We start from the raw sequence: 20,051 nt of genomic DNA, 5'->3' as shown, positions 1-20,051 counted from the left end.
CTCTCAGCACCTAGACTTTCCTCCAGTCTTTCCATCACGTTTGGAAACTTTTATTGCTGTTTATCAACATGAGGACCAAAGTTGTGCCAATGAAAGTCAAAGAAGCCATTATGAGACTGAGAAACAAGGATAAAACTGTTAGAGACATCAGCCAAACCTTAGGTTTACCAACATCAACTGTTTGGAACATCATTAAGAAGCAAGAGAGCACTGGTGAGCTTACTAATCGCAAATGGACTGGCAGGCCAAGGAAGACCACCACAGCTGATGACAGAAGAATTATCTCTATAATAAAGAAAAATACCCAATTACCTGTCCGATAGATCGGAAACACTCTTCCGGAGTCAGGTGTGGATTTGTCAATGACCCCTGTCTGCAGAAGACTTCACGATCAGAAATATAGAGGCTACACTTCAAGTTGCAAACCACTGGTTAACTGCATAAATAGGATGGCCAGGTTACAGTTTGCCAAGAAGTACTTAAAAGAGCAAACAGTTCTGGAAAAAAGGTCTTGTGGACAGAAGAGACGAAGATCAACTTGTATCTGAGTGATGGCAAGAGTAAAGTATGAAGGAGAGATGGAACTGCCCAAGATCCAAATCCTACCACCTCATCTGTGAAACATGGTTGTGGGAGTGTTATGGCCTGGTCATGTATGGCTGCTAAAGATACTGGCTTACTTATCTTCATTGATGATACAACTGCTGATGGTAGTAGCATAATTAATTCTGAAGTGTATAGACACACCATACCTGCTCAAGTTCAAACAAATGCCTCAAAACTCATTGGCCGGCAATTCATTCTACTGCAAGACAGTGATCCCAAACATACTGCTAAAGCACCATAGGAGTTTTTCAAATCCAAGCAATGGTAAATTCTTGAGTTGCTAAGTCAATCACCCGATCTGAACCCAATTGAGCATGCCTTTTATATGCTGAAGTGAAAGCTGAAGGGGACTAGCCCCCAAAACAAGCATAAGCTAAAGATGGCTGCAATACAGGCCTGGCAGAGCATCACCAGAGAAGACACCCAGCACCTGGTGATGTCCACGAATCACAGACTTCAAACAGTCATTGCATGCAAAGAATATGCAATGAAATATTAAACATGACTACTTTCATTTACATGACATTGATGTGTCCCAAACATTATGGTGCTCTGAAATGGGGGGACTATGTATGAACATTGCTGTAATATCTACATGGTGAAACCAAAATGTATAAAAATGGCCGTCATTAAAATCTGACAATGTGCACTTTAACTACATGTGATTTTTTTTTTTTTTTTTTTTTTCCCTCTATTACAAATCTCAAATTGTGGAGTACAGAAGCAAATAAATAAATGATGGGTCTTTGTCAGAAACATTGTGGAGGGCACTGTAAATTAATGACAAATTATTGGCTGCTTAGAGCATTCATAGGCCCAACACATTCACTTCTTCCAAGGACTATCCAAGCAAAATCTGAAGTTATATCAGTGTTGCTCAGATGTTGTCAGAACTGGAAATAATTGTTTAAAATTATTATTTTTGAGATCAGCTGAAGTTATTTTCTTAGGAATGAAGAATGATTGAGGGAGGGAGACCTAATTGAAATATATAAAGTTATAAAGAGGGACCCAGATAAATTAGAATAAAAAACTGGTATTGATTTGATGTAATTAATACGATGATTACTTTTGATGGGCACTAAAACAGAAGGCCATTATAGCCTGTTTCATCAGCTTTCTGTAATTAATTATTTTACTTTGAAGAAGTAATTTAAAAAAAATCAGATGCTGGAAATCTGAAATAAAAATCGAATACTCAAAATTGTATGAGGTGCTGAGTATTGTGTGCCTTTTTATTTATTCTTGTAAATATGATTTTTGAATGCGTGCTATAGAATTGGCCCCTGTATTTCACAAACTTTAGTCTTTGGCTTGTGTAGCTGAAAGCAATTTTGAAGTGCATTGCATATTTTAATCAGCTGTACGAGTATTAAAATGCTTTATCGCATTACATGTTGCTATCATGTGAGGCATTGCACGACTGATTCACAAGAACAATGTGTGGGGATAAACTTGCTTTCCATGAATTGCAAAAACCAATTGATGGGAGGTGATGTATTAATGCTCACTGCAAACATACAACTATATCAGTGCAATCATTAAATTACAATAATGCTGTTAATCTATAATGAAGCAGTTTAGTTTCCAATTTATTTTTGTTTGTCTTAAAGCAACATTAACCAAACACGGCAGTATCCAGTTTCTGATGAATCTGATTGTGCAGTTTCCACCTTGCATGAGAATTGTGCTTAATTCTGTGCTAGCATATCGATAGGATATTGATTTTGCTGATTACAATCTTTTTTAGTGCGGGATACTTTAAACTACAATTTTACTCATTTAAGTAAAGGGTACCTACAGGGTTACATCTGCTAAAGTTACACTGCTTAAGCTTTGGGCTAAATCACAGTGAACAGAATAACGGCTTGTTTCATTTTGGGTTCAATCAGTAAGCTAATTAAACAAAACTAGCTACAACAGGTAACGTGTTATTTTATTCACCATATTTTAGAATGCCCCAATGGAGTGAAGGATCCCTAGTCCTCGACCATATCGAAGTGTGCACCGACGATTGCAGCCCTTAAGAGATGATCCAATTTTACATCACAGCTTGAATGCTCTTTAAAAAAAAAAAATAACTTCAATCTTAAACAGTGGAAAAAATGTATTAAAATGTATTTCTGCAATAAAAGTTTTATACATTTTGTCACAAACCTTTTCTGTTTTCTTGCAATTTCTTTTCTGTTATATCTGTTGAGTTGTAAACATACACATTGTTACGTTAATTGAGGAAAATGTAACTACAAAAAAGGATTATTTTTTAAAGTTCAATTGGCTTCAGTAGTTTGAAGTCTGGAGTTTTATTTCCTAAAATTTTCAGTTAGTTCATTTGGTGAATGCATGTTTTGATAGCTCGGCTGTCGTCATATACAGGAAATATAGCTGCTTGTACAATGCTGAGCCCCTTTTCTCCATTTTACCCCGTTCTTATTTTAATCTGATATTTCCCATTTTCCTCCCACTTTTATCTGTCCAATCTATAAACTTGCTTTGCTCTCTATCATACTTTGTGCATCTTTCTTTGTACATCTCATGTACTTGTCCAAGTAGCGAGACGTAGTCCATTAATTAGACTGAAACAGATTTGTGACAGTTCAGCCATTTGGAATTGTAATTACATATTTTGCCCAAAATGGAGCCAAACCAACTAACTGACTAATTGCCACATTGGGCAATCGATTAGCCGAACACAAATTAAAGATAGAAAATTGGGATGACTTGTTTGCATGATTCCAGTCAACACTTCTGGGTTATTGGGGATGATGAATGGTTGGGAGGTGAAATACTACTTTTATAGGAAAGAAATTGAGTTCAGAATTTTTCTTTGTTTCAGTTTATGGATAATTTGGAAATTATTTCCCAAACATGGGTTTGCTGCCATTAAATAACTTGCTGTCCGTGTATTTGGTACTCTTATGGCTTTGTTTTAAAGACATTTTGTGAAAGTTTTCTTTAAAAAGTTACTTTATGTGGTTTAACTATTGTAACCTTTTTGGAATATGATTTTCCAAATACTCAGCAAGCATTGTCTGCTTCTAGTTTAGGAAATGAATCCCACCTCCCAAACTGCACCCTGGAACAAAAACGATATTCAACTCCACACACTTCCTGGTAGACAAGCTCAGTGATCAAACTGATGTAAGTGAAATTTGTGTGTTGTTGTGACATGTTCTGGTGGCTACAGACCAGTAGTTAATTTAAGGACACACTGAAAAGACCAGAGTAAGGGAAATGTCTGCTCTTGGTGAGACATGATTTTGGAAGTGAGTGATATATTCGTATAGATTTTAGTGAAATGGAAATTCCTTGGCGTCGTAAAGAAAATCACCGCAATCTTAATCAGTTGATTTAAATGCAGAATTCCTCAGTACATTTTTTTTTTTTTACCTTGAATGGGCTCTTTTTAAATTGTAGACTATAATTGATGTGGCTCTTGTAAGCTCTTAACACAATGACTTCATCTGCAGTGAACAATCAGTGTTGATAGTGTACAAAAATTAAAGTAAGCAAATTTTCAGTTTTTAATTTGAAATGTTTTATTGTAAAGTTTTGAATATCAAAACAATTGTATTAATCATCCATATTCAAATTTAAACATGCTCACCATACTTGACTTTCATAGTTCTATGAAAATTGATGACATCTTTAGATGTCAGGAATATATGCAAAATGAGCAATCGTCTTTGCCTCTGTTTTGGGCAAATATAAAAGAACATTTGTGTAATTAATACGAATGTTTCTGCCTACTTTAATGTTTGTTTCTCTCTTGTGCATTTTCATACTCCTTAAATCATTCTTCCCTAAATTTTCAGAACAAACTATTAATCTACTCGTTCCTACAATTGCTAGGTTGATCATTAATCCCTAATTACTAATTTACCACATCTTTTCAGTTTTAGTGGAATTTTCCAGAATAGAACCAGTACTTTGTTTTTCACTTTTTAAAGTGTCATTAATATTATGTCAAGAGTTGATATTGAATACATTAATTGCCATACAAGCTCCTGACAACTAAGATAATAGTTTTATCAAAATACAGCTTTCAGCCATATCAGGTTCCAGGAGATAACAACACTGAATAAACTAGAATGGTGGCCGGATGTATTACTTTGGTAGTCAAAGAATATGAAACCGTATTCTCTCAGATTTTTCTTAAAGCAGGGTTTCCATGAGTTTTCAGTTGAAAACTTAACCAAATTTGCATAGTTTTTGTTTTTGTATTGTTAGAATGATCTTCTTGGATCTACTTACAGCATCGATCTGCAGGACATTACTGGTCCTAGCAGTTACTCATACTGAATGGTGCAGACAAGCTCTTGTTAATATAAAATGCATATTAGGTGGAGCCACTACTAACAAGCACTACAATTAGCTCGTAGGAAATAACCAATCTACATCTTTCCTTGTAGAAACAAAAGAAAGCAACGGTACCTAGGAGCATGGCTAAGCGATATAGGTGGCGGAATAACGCATATGGGAGAGTTTGTGTAGTTACACAAAATCACCGTATCTAATGGGTGGCCTGCTAACCTGCCCGGCGCGTGTGCGGAGAAGATACCGGGGAAGGAATGGGGGAAGTGACCAGGGACCCGATGGGGCGAGGAGGTGTTGAAATAGGCGAGCTGGCGCCGAACGCCGTAGGGAGGCCGCGGTGGAAACGGTCACTGATAGTGGAGCAGCAGGACCGGTAGTGGGAGGGTATGCAAAACATGTGACATCTGTATATGGAGTCACAGGACACGGTTCCTTCACTGGAAGGATATGTTGACGGTGGTGTCTCCGTCTGCTTCAACCAGATAAGAGCGTGGTTCTTTGGCCGTAGATGTGACCCAGACGGCCAGATCCTTTGTTGGTCTGGAGACGAACCACTTATCCACTGTCGAGAGGTTTAAGAGGCTTACTGGATTTGTCAAAAAAAATGTTTCAGTGTATCACGTTGAATTGTAGTTATTTCTGGACTGGAGGCGGGGAACAAACTTGTGGCTGCAAAAGCTGCTGGGACACAGGCAGGGGAGCATGGGTTTGGCGAGACATCAGTCGTTGGGCTGGGGCAGTGTGGATGGGTTTGTTCAAAATAGTGACCAATGGATGGTGGTCAGTTTCTATAATCACAGACTTCCCAAAAATAGAGTCCTTGAATTTCGTGCAGGCGAAAACCACTAAGAGCAATTATTTTTCGATCTGGGCGTAATGTTGGTCAGTGTCAGTTAGTGTGCGAGAGGCGTAACAAACAGGCTTCCAGTCGCCATCAGTAGTGGTCTGCAGGCAAGCAGCACCAAGTTGGTACTGGGATACATCGCAGGTGAGCGTTACTAATAACTCCAATGCAAAATAGGCAAGAGTAGGTGCGCTAGCCAGCTGCAACTTGAGGATATCAAAAGCTCTTTGGTGCTGCGGATACTGGGACCATGCAGCGTCCTTGTGTGCCAGTTCTCGCAGGGGAGCAGGTATGTCGCTGAGGTTGGGAATAAATTTCCCCAGGTAGTTGACCATTCCAAGGAACCTTTGTAGACTCGCAACGTCAGTAGGAACTGGCATTTCGATGATAGCTGCAGTCTTTGATGGGTCTGGTCTGAGACCACTTGTGAGAACATGTCCGACATAAGTAGCCTCTGGGACATTCGAAACTTGCACTTCAGGGGATTGGGTTTGAGCTGAATGTCCTTGGCACGGTCTAGTACTTTCTTCAGATTGGCATCAAGTTCAGCCAGGTCGCGTCCGAAGGCGAGAATGTCATCAACAATGATGGCGCATGGATACTCGGCAAACAATTGTTCCATCGTACGCTGGGAAACTTCGCTGATGCTAAAGGGCATTCTCAGAAATTTGAATCGGGGATGTCGAACGTATGGCGAACGTCAGATGGGTCTGTAACTTCGGCAATAACACCCATGGAGACCATCCGCTTAAGTTAATTGTGAACTCGGTCACGCATGGCATGCGGAACACTATGTGCTCGGACCGCAGGAGCGATGTTGGAATCGACAACAATGTGGTATTTGAAGGGCAACTTGCCAAGCTCATCGTTAAACAGATCCTTGTATTGAGAGAGTTCTTGTTGAGCGGGCCCGTCAGCGAGAAGGAGTTGATGGGCCGTGCGGCCAAAGTATACCAGGCCTAGATCGTGGCATGCATTGATACCGAACAAAGTCTCTGAATCCCTCTTGACAATATAAAACTTTAAGGTATGTGACTGCTCATCTATGGTGCACTTTAAATTTGCCCAAGTGGGTATAGATCATCTCCCCGTAGGCCCAAAGTGTGGCCGAGGCCTTTTCAATATGTTCAACATTATGATTTTTTTAAACTTTGATAACGAGATGATGTTGCATTTTGCCCCTGTATCAACCTTAGCGATCAAAGGCCTGTTATCCACAAACACGATTACCTAAGGGTCGAGTTACTCGTTAGATGAAGGGGGGAGAGAATTAATGGCAGAGCTGGTATCTTCACTTTCTGAGAGCTGAGCCGGGAATGGCAAGCCAGGCTTTAAGCATTCGTTATCAGCAAGTTCATGTTGTAACAGGTGCAGGCTCATCTTTGGAGCTGGCTGAGTATCAAGGGAACGGCAGCATCGAGCAAAGTGGTTTAATTTCTTGCAGAAATTACAGGTTTTACCATAAGCACACAGTAGCATGAAAATAGTTGCAATTTTGACATCGTACAACAGACTCTCTCCCCTGCCAGGCAGTGGAGGGCTGGGAACGGGTGTTAGGAGAGGAGGTGTCTGTAAGATACACTACTGCGAACGGTAACCGGAGGGCACAGACTCAGTGTGGGAAGAGGTTATCTCAGCAATCCGACAGGCGTGCTCTACTTGATTAAGGGTTAGGTCAGTATTATGAACAAGTTCACTCCTTAACTTGCTATCGAGCATACCTCCAACAAGCTTGTCAATGATGAGTTCATTGCACAGATCACAAAACTGGCAGCGTGCAGCCATGTGTTTCAATCGCTAATAAAATGTTCAATCGGTTCATCAATCTGTTGCATACGAGCATAAAACTTGTTACATTCGTAATGTAGTTCGAGGGCAGGTCGCACAATTGTCTGAACTGCAAGCAAAACGGCAGGATCATCAATCGTCTCTGCAGGCACCAGACCTGTCCATTAGCATCCAAAACGGCAGGCTCAAATGTAAAATTGTCAGCACGATTCATTGCCTCAGGTCCTGATAAGTTGAGCAATACAGAAGCACGCACATCAGGGGGGTCGTTGCGATGAACGATGCGGACATAGTGAGTGTAGTCACGTTCGAAAAGACGCCAGTGCTCAGCAATATCAGAGTCAAAGATCAGAGGACTAGGATGGTGAGATGAATTTGCCATGATAGAGATAACTGGCACATAATTATTATTATTTTTTAAACTAAAAACCCGATAAACGTGAACGGAGTAGGTAGGACTCACTTTCTGACACCATGTAATGAGTGGAGTCAAACACATATCAAGATACAACGCGGCATCTTACAGCATCGATCTGCAGGAATTAGTCCTAGCAGCTACTCTGCTGAATGGTGCAGGCACCCTCTTGTTAATATAAGAGTCATAATAGACGGAGCCACTACTAACAAGCACTACCGTTGGCTAGTAGGAAATAACCAATCTACACATTTGTCTACCTGTCACGGAACATGTATTCTTTACAGTTATTTATCATGCTATTCCCCTACTTTGTAGGAGAAAAAAAGAGTGCAGATACCAAAGGGCAGCATGGACTAGTGAAGGACCAGTGTAGTTTGCATATGCTTCCTGTGCAAGAACAACTATCTCAAGCATCCTGAAATTAGTGACGGCGAGGTTGGCAGGGCCAGATGATTTACTCTTATGCCCTCCACCTCGCATCTTGATGATTGCACCTTTCTGCCTACTTCAAAAATGTGCTTCATCTGTTCATTTCCAACTCGACAGATCTTGTTTTTTTTCCATGACCTCTGCATGAAGGACATGAGGTCCTTGTTCATAATTAATGAAAGCAATTATGTTCATATAAGGAAGCACTGTCAAATGCCATATGTTCAGCTTGTTGGGTAGGTGGGCAAGCTGCCAGAGTCTCACAAAATGAAGAGGTGCATAATGTGTAATGTTCTGGTAAAGCGTATGCAGTTCAGAGACCATAATCTTCTTTCATGTTCAACTGAATAGAAATGTAGAACCCTGCCTAGGCAGTCATACAAAAATTGCTGGATGTACAACAAATGGAAGATGCAAATATAGTTGACATAGTTTGAACCACTGGAGCAGAATGGTTGGAGGAGTCTACTTCTATCATCTATGTGATGCTATCTATACCTGTACTACAATCTATTTGCAGTCAATTTCCATGGATACTACATCATTTTTACTACTGTGTTCAATGCAAGAATCAATGTAACTACTAATCTTTTGACATTTCTGGCGGTTCCTCAAGCTTCAATGCCTGTTTCAACCTTGAAGTTGGTGGACCAGATAGACTGATCTGCAGGAGAGCAGGATTGATAAGTCACTGCCGCTGCTGAACCAATGCTTGATATGTTGCTGATATCCAGCAGGTTGACGAGGAAAAGATTATTGTCAGACCTTTGGGCTCCCGAATCCAGATTTGAGAATCTTGGCAGACTGCTTGAAGCACTGAAGCAGCATCTTGTTGAAGTTGGTAATGCGAATAGCTTGATAGATTTCTTGGTAGTGGCATCATTTGGTTAGAATTTGACTGGGTGCACAAATATCTTTCCAGCTTTATGTCCCCTCCTTTGGGACAATTTTTAGTGCCATGCATTTGGAAGCAAAATTTGGATATCCGAAGGGCAGATTTGATGGATGGTAAAGCAACAATGAAGATTGAAGATTTGTTAATATCTGGGGACCGATCAATGATAAAATCACCAAATATCAAGAAAAGGAACTAAGTTCGAGCATTTCCAGCACCCTGGGCCATGAAGGATCCAATGTGTCAATCTTCCATTCTTCTCTTCGCTCGCTTTCGTAAAATATATTTTTGCAGCACTTAGTCCTGTGGCTGAGCAATGTTATGCAAGGGCAATTATTTGAATGCCTTCAAAATAAGTTCTGCAGCAAACTTCCAGACGTAATTGTGAACCTTAATTGTGAACCTTAACTGGCCAACATTTACCTGTTCTATGACTCATGATGATATGGATAGTCTTACGGTTTGGACCAGTGGTCTTCTAAAGAGCGAGATCTTTGCTTTGCAAATGGCCACCTTTTAAGGAGAAAGGAAATATGTTCTGGATACCATGCAGATGAGATATGAAGACATCATAACACCCTGAGTTTTCGGGACGTGTGCGTGCGCTGCTTATGAATGTGTATGTGGATATGAATTGATCTTAATGCAGTGAAAATGCAGTATCTGGAGTGCCTCAAAAGCTAAGTATATACTTTCCTATTGCACTCTGTGCTAATGGAAATGTAGCCACCAAGCCACATTACAGTGCTCTTTCTATCATGTGAAAGTTTAAATATATATATTTAATCAAACCTGGTGCTACTAAATAAAATTAGAATATTAAAATCCAATCAAGAAGGATGTAGACAGTAACTGAAGATTGGGAATATTATGGTGAGAAGATCCTTGGATGAAGCACGGGAAGGGAAATCTGCCTGGAAATTCATATTTCCATTATAGACCCTTCCATTTTTAATAAAAAGAGCTTCTAAATCTATTGTAACCTGTCTATTTTCATATGCAGTGGTTTCATGGGCTGTCTGAAAAGGAATAAAAGCTGTTTCAATTGCAACCTGACGAGATTTAAATAGGGTGATGGAAGTATGGAATGAGCTGCCAGAGGAAGTGGTCGAGCCAGGTACGATAACAGCATTTAAAAAACACTTGGACAGGTACACGGATCGGAAAGGTTTAGAAGGATATGGGATAAATGAGGGCAAATTGGACTAGCTTAGATGGAACATCTTGGTCAGTATGGATGTTCGGCTGAAGGCCCTTTTTCCATGCAGTATGGCTTTCTTCCGTGCTGTATGCCTGTAGTTAAAGAGGAAAAACGTGAAGCTATGGGGAAGAACAGAGAAATGGAGAAAATGAATATTCTTTTAAAGTTATGTCATTAATGGCTTCACTTTTTATTTTTAAATTCTTAATCACCAGGTGAATGAAAATTTATCTCCCCTTTGTGATGCAAATAATAATGTCCTCCCGCTGTGGTGGCAGCAATTTGTTATTTTTCCTACTTAAAACAGTGAAGAACCATGTATTTAAGTTTGTAATTGGCAGTGTCGTGTGCTGTGGGGAATGGTGTTGATGGTAGCAAAATGTTAAGGGTTATTTGAAAATTCAGTAAGTGAATGAAACTAATCAGTGTAAGGAATTGTAAGATTTATGCATAAACTTTCGGAAACTATATTTTCTGAAGTAATAAGATAATGAGAGGAAACGCGCAACATACCAGGAACTGGTGGAGATGTGCCAGGACAGAGGCTGAAAGACATAATATGAGCCCATAGAGGTTGGCTGTAGAGGCTTTGCAGGACGCTCACTCTGCAAAGTCCTCAACCAGTTGGGCATTACGGGGCTGGCAAAGAAGAGGACCATTCAATCCGCAAGCGAAGCCGCAGAGAAAGCCACTAGGCGGCATTGGATTATAAGGGCTGATCCGTGGGCGGTTGCTGCTGGGACGCAAGTTGGGGCTTGATCAACACCGGCTGGGTTGCCTGGGCGAGGGTGTCTGATGTTTGAGAACCGAAACACCTGATGACCCCAGGTCACATCACTGATGATGCATCCCAGCGCATCTAGAAGATGTATCTTTCACACAGAAGATGTATCTTTCAAACATGTTTTATGTATGGAACTGCTCGAAGAATACTTTTATCCATAGACGTGGAGGAATACAAATTCCCAATTTATTTCCAATATAGACTAGGCTTCAAGTTCCTTGAGTGTAGAATATTAACTAATGGAAAATAAAATCATTATGTTTAACATGATCAACATGTTTGATTAAATACTGTGAAAAATACTAGCATAATGGGGATGTGATGTGGAAAGTAAATCTAGGCTATTGCAAGGGTAGTAGAAGGAAATGCTTTGAACAAAATTGAGAATTATTTAGACCAGAAGCAATTGACATTGCCAGCCTTTCCTGAGACTAAACTTGTTTTTATGAAAAAGCAACCAGTAGATTGAGCAAAACGCTATGAGCAGTAGCTCTGTGTCAGGCAGCATTTGTAGAGGGAATGGATGGGCAACGTTTCCGGCCTGGTCCTTTCTTCAGACAGATTGTAGGAGGGGAGATAAAGCTGGTAAAAAGAGGTGACGGCAGGACAAAGCCTGGCCAGTGATTAGGTGGATGCAGGTGGGGGGGAGGAGGAGAGAGGGGTTTCATCGGCAGTTAGGTGAAGTGAACAACAAAGGCTAGAGGTGAATTGGAGACAAAGTTGCAGAGAATTAGGCTGTGGGCCGAGCATCAAAAATGTGTCTAGAAATAGGTTTTCGTGACCCAAGTCACCAAACTACATTAAATTTTCCACAGATTTAGATGAAATATAATTGAAAAGGATGTCATAACTCGTCATTGCCAAAAGTTGCACATTAATTAATTAAACTAATTAGAAAATTAGGTCGGAAAAATAAGCGCCATCTATTGGCCAATGCCCGTATTACACCCTGGGCAGCCTATTTCCGTGTTTGCAGTCCATTTAAACTATATATTATACCTACATATATAACCTGTTAATATGAATGTTATCATATATAATTAAGTATAATATTATATAAAAATAATATGATGAATATAATTGTTGTGTTTTTTTTAATGACACTGTTGCAGAGGTCCTGCTCCTAAACCAGCTTAATTAATGGGTTAGGGCTGTTCTTGTGAGTTCCTCCCTTTACTGAACCCCACTGACTGCCAGTGTGCAGAGTGGGGGTGACGGCCATAGTGGGACCGGGTGCAGTGCCAGGCAGGCATGTTCCAGTCGCTTTAATAGGAAATTAAATGAGACTGCAGCAGATGTCCCAGGTTTTAAGGGCTCATGAACCTGCCTAATTAAAGGGTCAGGACAGATCCTCTAGGTTTTCCCATTTACTGAACCCTGCTGACTGCCAAAGTGGGGAGAGTGGGGGTAACGGCTATAGTGGGACTGGGGCAGTGCCAGACCTGTAAGAGACCTGTCTTATTTCTGATGTAAATGTCACATCCTGGCCAAGAATCGAATACTCTGATGTTTACTCGATGAATATTCATTTTAAGCTACAATGAGCTTATATTTATGTTATAGACCCCCCCGTTCCTGATAGTGCCTTTGCAGATGAGGGCTATTACCTTTGACCTAAAAGAACACTAAAAGTGTTGCATTGTTTATCTCTAGTTTGTGTGTGTGTCTGTTTATGTCTTTCAAAGTGGATGTAAGTGTGTATGTACGTGTGGATGGATGTATGTGTGCATGTATGTTTGGATGTGTACATGTATGTCAGCATGTGAGTGGATGTGTGTGTGTGTGCAGATTTATGTGTGCATGTATGTGTGTGTTTGTGCATGCATGGAAGTGTGCGTATGGATGGATGTGTGTGTGTGGATGTGCGTATGTATGTATGTGGATCGGTGGGTGGATTGTCGCAGTCATTCACCGGCACGCCATTATCATAAGTAATTCACTCATTGTTTAAATAATTTGACCAAATAAACAGTGAAACGATCCACATTAAAACAAAACTTTATATAATCATTTTTTTCCACAATTTATTTATTTTGTGTACTTTGAACCTTTACAAATGATGCAATGCGCTGGTAGGACATGCCTACGGTCAGTGTGCTCGACAGTTGCTGTTTGTTGACTATGACTTGTCATGGATCGAAGCAGTCTCTTTGGGGCCAACTCACCATCAGGAACTGCCTCTTGAGGTGATTCACCTGCTTCAGGCTTTTCAGCATCTTGAACTCAATTGAAAGAAGAAAAAGAAAACAGAAAAGGAATGAAAAGTAAAACAAATCAACATCCTCAAATATATCTTTTCATTTTTCAAAGTAACATCATATGACCATAAGTAAAAAGATTTGTTGTTTGAGTCCTATCATTACCTTTCATCCTTCTAGACTTTGCTATTGCTCGATTTATTGTTGTTATGTTGCAGAAGTGAGGATAGCCCTCTGCATGATAACCCGGGATACACTGCTGCCTCCTAATAATAGAAGATAATATGTGTCAGTGTGTATTTTACATCTTTTCATGTTTTATATTATGTAAGACAATATCGACATATCAATGAGAAAATTAAACATGTACGCATGTCCAGGTAGATGGGATGGCAAGTCTGCAAATTATCAAATTAGTGTTCATTAAAGCACAGTGCATGTCCACACAAAACACTTTTGTGTGGACTGACTCTGAAGAGTGGAGGGGCAGAAGCTGCAGAAAAAAAAAATCTCATATTACTTAGGTCTGCATGGACTTCAATTCATAAAATGTCAATCTCTTCTTAATGTCTATGAGACTTGCACTGTAATTTACTGCCATAGATAAGACTTCAAGTTCAAGGGCAGGAGCAGAGGGTGCAGAATAGATAGAGAAAGAAACATCTCATAGTTGCTAGGTCTGCATGTACTTCAATTCATAAAATTTCAACCTCTTCTTAATGTTAATGAGAATAACAATAGGTTACTACCATAGAAAAACTAGTTCAAGTTCACATATCACCAATTCATTTCTACAGAAACATCAACCATTTCTGACCATTTCTCACTGCAATGGAAGCCTATAAAGTACGATCAAGATCCCTCAGTTTTTCTTCCGTGGTCGTGGCCTGGAAACGGCCGCTAGAGACGGCACTATGTAGAGCCTCTCTCCCCCCCCGCCCGCGGAGATGATCCGCGGCTCCGCATTCGTGAATCGGCCGCTTCTTAATTGAGACCGCGGCTTCACTATATTATATACCTAGGCCCCGCGGTCGGAACACTTTTTCCCGGTAAGTTATCGCAGGCAGCTCCGAGATTAGCTGTTAAAGACTTATTACTCTACAACAAGCTGGCATTAGTGACAATGTTTAATTGACTGTTATGGATACATATAGTTTAGGCCCTCAACTTCATGAATGAATGAATGAATGAATGAATGAGTAAGTGATTGAGTGAGTTATAATAAGTGAGTGATTATAAAAGGGTGCAATTAAATTCATTAAAGTCCATACAGATAGATTTTCATGAATTCAGGCTTTAAATCTTACCTTTCAGTTAGATTTGATTCCTGGTTGTCTTCTTTGTGTTGGAGCACCTCAGTGGTGATGTTGCTTTCAAGGCTTTCTTCCTCTTCTATCCACTTAGCACCACATTCTTCAGACTTTTTAATGCTTTTCTCACTAAATTCAATTACCCTGCTGCAAGTTTCCATGACATGTATTCCACAGAACAACAAATCGGAATCTCCAGTACAACGGGCATCTGTAGAGGCACCCTCAGCCATTTTGTGTGCTAGCCTGAAGCAAAGCACGTGATTGACCAACTGGCAGACACCTCAATGTTAAACGTGCTTTGATTGGACTAAAAATTACCCGATAATTTTCCGGTTTTTCACTAATTTAATAAAAATGTGCAAGTCTTGTTCATGGCGAGTTTCAGGGGTGATTTATATAAATTTTTTTTACACAATGTGAAAATTTAATGTAGTTTGGTGACTTGGGTCACGAAACAGTAGAATAAAGCTCCTTGGCCCACAGCCTAAATGTAAAGACTGAGGGAAGGATGTAGGTGGAAGGGGACGGGGAGGGTAGGGCAAAAGGGATGAGGTAATGGGAGAAATTATTCCACACTGGAGTGGACACATGCACTGGAAAGGGTGTAGCGAAGGTGTTGTATTACTTAAAATGATGGAATTAAATGTACACACTATTGGGTTGTAAACTATTGATATGAGGTTCTGTTCCTCCAGTTTGTGTGTGGCCTCACTCTGTCAGTGGAGGAGACCAAGGATAGAAAGGGTGGTATGGGAGAGGGTGGGTAAAATGGTTCGTAACTGGAAGATCCAGCTGACCTTTACGGCAAGCGTTTGGCAAGAGTCGCGGAGTAGATTGAGATAACATGCAATTTAATTGAATCGTGGAATGTACTTGCAGGTGTTATTTAAATGAAACCATTTACCTTGTGGAATTTACATTTTCACTTTCTGAAGTGAGAAGAGATGGATCTTAAGAATAATGCCATATTTGTGATTTCGAAAGTCTATTTTCATGAGCATTTGAAGTTTGATTGCATTCTTAAATATATGTAAACAGGAAGAGATGGAAGAATCGTTTGAGAATACACTAGAATTTTGTCATGGTGGAAATGGACAGCCAAGACGTTCAGCAAGACCAACTCAAGAGTATTATCAACCACCTCGAGCAAGAAAATGATGCAGATAAGTGGTAAGAAATGTTACTTGCAGATCGTATGCAGCCAATCAGTAGGATAAAGTCATAGAGATGTACATGCGATGTGGTCATATGATAAGGATACTTGATTAACCTCTAGTGGATGCAAAACAAAATAATGTGATGTTTCATGTCCTAAATTTAGAGGGGAGGGTTGGAGGGGGAAGTGTGGCTATCTTTTATCATCTTTAGATTAGTTTCTTTAATTATTTTTTCCTGTTTTCAGCACATATTATGCAAATTACTATTATTACATTGGCAGCAATAAAAAGAACAATAAAAAGAATGTGTACGATAAGATGTGCTATTTCTTGCATAAATGAAATATGGTGGTATTTTAATTACACTGTTTAGTAATATCACAGCTGGAAAAAATATTTGCAGCTCTGATGCAATGCTTCAGATTAACTGGACATTTTAAAAAAATGCCACAAAATAATGATATATTCAGTTTGTGTAGAAACAGTTTCATACATGATGTATATTTACATAAACTGCACACAGTCAACTAGTTATTAAAATAAAAAAATCTTATAATTCAATGGGACACATTTCAAGGTCTTGTACATCCTGTCTATCATCAAAAAATGAAAACTGCAGAGGTTGGAAATCTCAAATAAAAACAATAATGGAATTGTTCAGCAGGTTAGGCTACAATCCATGGAGTGAAAAACAATGTAACTTTTCAACTCGGTGATCTTTCATTACATGCCTGTTGGAAGATCATTGACCTGCAATATCAAGGAGTCATTAACTCCAAACAATTTGGTATCAAATTAGTTTTTTAAGTTAAATTACTAACTTACAAAATAAACGCTGAACAAAAAGTCGCTTGGTATATTTTTACATGTGTACCAAACATGCCTCCATCAGTGAGTTCACGTTGAAGTCTGCAGAAAGAATATGCTTCGTCTTTCTAGCAAGTAGACTTCTGGCTGATGTTGCTACTTTATACTGCAGAGTGCTAGTGATTGACAAACCTCTTCATATTTCTATCTGTTTTTTAAATCTGGGATAGCTTTCATGGCATTCTATGTGAAAGCACATTAATAATTCATAAGAAAAAAGAGAATTCAGCTGGTTACAATACAGCTGGTGCCTTTTTAGAATGATTCTTAAAGCAAACTGATTTGAACAGTGTAGGAAGGAACTGCAGATGTTGGTTTAAACCGAGGATAGACGCAAAATGCTGGAGTAACTCAGCGGGGACAGGCAGCACCTCTGGAGAGAAGGAATGGGTGAAATTTAGGGTTGAGACCCTTCTTCAGACTGATGTTTTGGGTTGAGATCCTTCTTTAGAAGAAAGGTCTCACCCATCACACATTCCTTCTCTCCAGAGATGCTGCCTGCCCTGCTAGTTAATCCAGCATTTTGTGCCTGTGAACAGAGTGGGTCCTTTAATATCCTGTAAGAGCTGTTAGGAATGCTTTGATTTTGAATAAGGGCGGGAAATGTTAGATGAAAGAAGATTGGACACAATCTGGTTTGCTTCTATCACCCTGTTAATGGCAAAATATTATCAGTTATTGACCGATAAATTGTAGCATGAATACTGCAATTTGACATGAACCAAGTAAAGGATCCAAGGATATCCATATTTTTTGCAAATCGGCATCTACCATTACTTGTTTCGACAAAGGGAAGAATAGCCTGCTCTTTCTGTTTCATTTGTTCTTATGCAATAAAGTTAACCTTTATAATTTGTTTAAAACATACAGTGAAGAGTTTTGAATTCCACAGTGTGCAAAATATTTGTTGCATTGAGGCAGTTCAACCTTTAAGGCACTTGTTCAAAATAGACGTATTTATTTCTTTAAAAATCCCATCTTCTGTGAGGGCAAGAATTAAAACCATATATCCTCTTTTATTATGATGGAAAATGGTAACCGGAGGAGATCGATTGGCCCATTAAGTCTTATCCCCTTGGGGATCTTATAGAAACATATAAAATGGGGATCTTATAGAAACATATAAAATTTTAATGGATTAGACGGGCTAGATGCAGGAAAAATGTTCCCGATCTTGGGGGAGTCTAGAACCAGGGGTAACAGTTTGAGAATAAGGCGTAGGCCATTTAGGACTGAGATGAGGATAATCCTTTTTTACCCAGAGAGTTGTGAATCTGTAGAATTATCTGCCACAGGAGGCCAATTCACTGGATGTTTTCAAGAGTCAGATTTAGCTCTTAGGGCTAATGGAATCGGGGGATATGGGAAAAGCAGGAACGAGATACTGATTTTAGATGATCAGCCATGATCATATTGAATGGCAGTGCTGGCACAAAGTGCCGAATGGCCTGCTCCTGCACCTATTTTCTTTTTTTTTTCTTTCCTATTTCTCACAACATCACTATTAGTTCTATTCTTCCACTTGCATGTTTTCCCTTACTGACACTCTCTGACACTTTTGGATACATGGGAAAACCCATGTGTTTTCAGGAAAAGTGTACAAACTTAACAGCGAGAACCTGGACACTAGAGCTGTGAGGTAATACCGTAACTGTTGCACTAATTTGTGACCTGTCCCCCGGCACTTTCTGTAAAACATTATAATTCATATTTGATATTCATAATTAATTTTGAATTTAGAATGATAAAGCTAATTTGCTGACTTCAGAATATCAAGATCCTGCAGTGAGTTCGCTTTTAACATTTTTGAGAAATACCACAAGGTGCATTCTGTGTATCTTAAGTTTCTTTTTATTTGCATTTTAGGTACTCAAACAGATCTCAGAAGTAGAGTGTGGTTTCATATGTTTCCAGCTGTATAATATACAAACAATGAAGAGATATTGTGCAAATAAAAATACTGGACTCTGGACTTTCCACGATATACAGAATAAATAACTTTTTGTACATGTAATTATTTTTAATCCTGTTAATAAAAATTGCACTGTACCATTATGATATTTTGCCTTTTGATATTCTTCAACTGCAATATTCCATACTGCTGAAATGCTTCTTGTAATCTGAATTTGTCTTTGTGCAGTGAAGGCTTACTAAAAATGTTAAGGGTATAGAATTCAGAATTTTGAAGATCTGACGAAGAACAAAAGGAAAACATTTAAATTTGGGAAGTGGAGGTTTAAGTTTGGGGAAGATTTTGTTAATATTAATATTAATTTGCATTAATATAACATATTCAAAATAACCACTTTTTTGAAGTGCACTTTAAAGATTGCAGATCACAAAATCCAATCGTTTTGGGATAATCAAATTTAAATTGCTACCACATTATGTATTACAACAATTATTAGATATAAGTAAAACAAAAGTCTTGTTTCTGTTGTAATTTGAATTATATGCAATTCTTAAGGACGGCACGGTGGCGCAACGGTAAAGTTACTGCCTTGTAGCACCAAAGACCTGGATTTGATCATGACTACTAGTGCTGTCTGTACGGAGTTTGTACGTTCTCCCCGTGACCTGCGTGGGTTTTCTCCGAGTTCTTCAGTTTCCTCCCACACTCCAAAGACATACAGGTTTGTTGGTTAATTGGCTTGGTATAAATGTAAATTGTTCCTAGTGTGTGACGGAGGGTGTTAATGGTGCGGGGACGGCTGGTCGGTGAGGACTGATGGGCCTGTTTCCGCGTTGTATCTCCAATCCAAACTCTTTCCAAATGCTAATTAAAACACACAGTTTTTGAACCATTTGGGGGTTTAAGTTTGGTTGAGGACATATGTTACATGTATATGTAATATTTATTCTGAGATGAAACTATTCCCGAAAAATTACTTCTGAAAAAAGTACAATGGAAAGCAAATAAAAGATATTAAAGAAAAACTGAATTAGCGACATGGCTGCACTGGACCTTTCTGATGACCGCATACAACATTTAATTGTAAATTTAATGTGTAACTACTAAATTTGAGATTTTACAGTTACCACAGCCATTCTCCAGTCATGCTTGCTGGGATAATTATTTGTATGTGGTATACAATTTTTCTCTGGTAATACAATTACACCAAAATAGGCTTTTTGATGCTAAAGTTTTTGTTTAAATACTTTATATGGTGTCAACGCAAGACAGATTTTACGATGCACATATTTGGAGGGGAGGATGCTCCTCAAACTGCGGAG

At 39.2% G+C, this 20,051-nt stretch overlaps 1 protein-coding gene across 2 annotated transcripts in view; it reads left to right on the top strand.

Annotated features, from left to right (window-relative positions):
• The window catches only part of tdrd3 (tudor domain containing 3), an 84,976-nt gene extending 66,104 nt beyond the window's left edge, over window positions 1-18,872 (top strand). The window contains exons 13-14 of one of the 2 annotated variants that reach the window (XM_055637389.1): window positions 15,832-15,963; window positions 18,684-18,872. In XM_055637389.1, the coding sequence (XP_055493364.1) occupies window positions 15,832-15,951 (120 nt within the window). In that variant the 3' untranslated portion in view covers window positions 15,952-15,963; window positions 18,684-18,872. Of the gene's footprint in view, window positions 1-2,560; window positions 2,763-15,831; window positions 15,964-18,683 lie in introns of those variants that run through there. The other variant, XM_055637390.1, reaches the window with a different exon arrangement.
• The last annotated feature ends 1,179 nt before the right edge of the window (window positions 18,873-20,051 follow it).

Source organism: Leucoraja erinacea, chromosome 6 (genome assembly GCF_028641065.1).
Source record: "Leucoraja erinacea ecotype New England chromosome 6, Leri_hhj_1, whole genome shotgun sequence".
NCBI classification, from domain to species: domain Eukaryota; kingdom Metazoa; phylum Chordata; class Chondrichthyes; order Rajiformes; family Rajidae; genus Leucoraja; species Leucoraja erinaceus.
The sequence above is the reverse complement of the archived record's forward strand: the minus strand, read 5'-3'. Positions and strand labels throughout refer to the sequence as shown.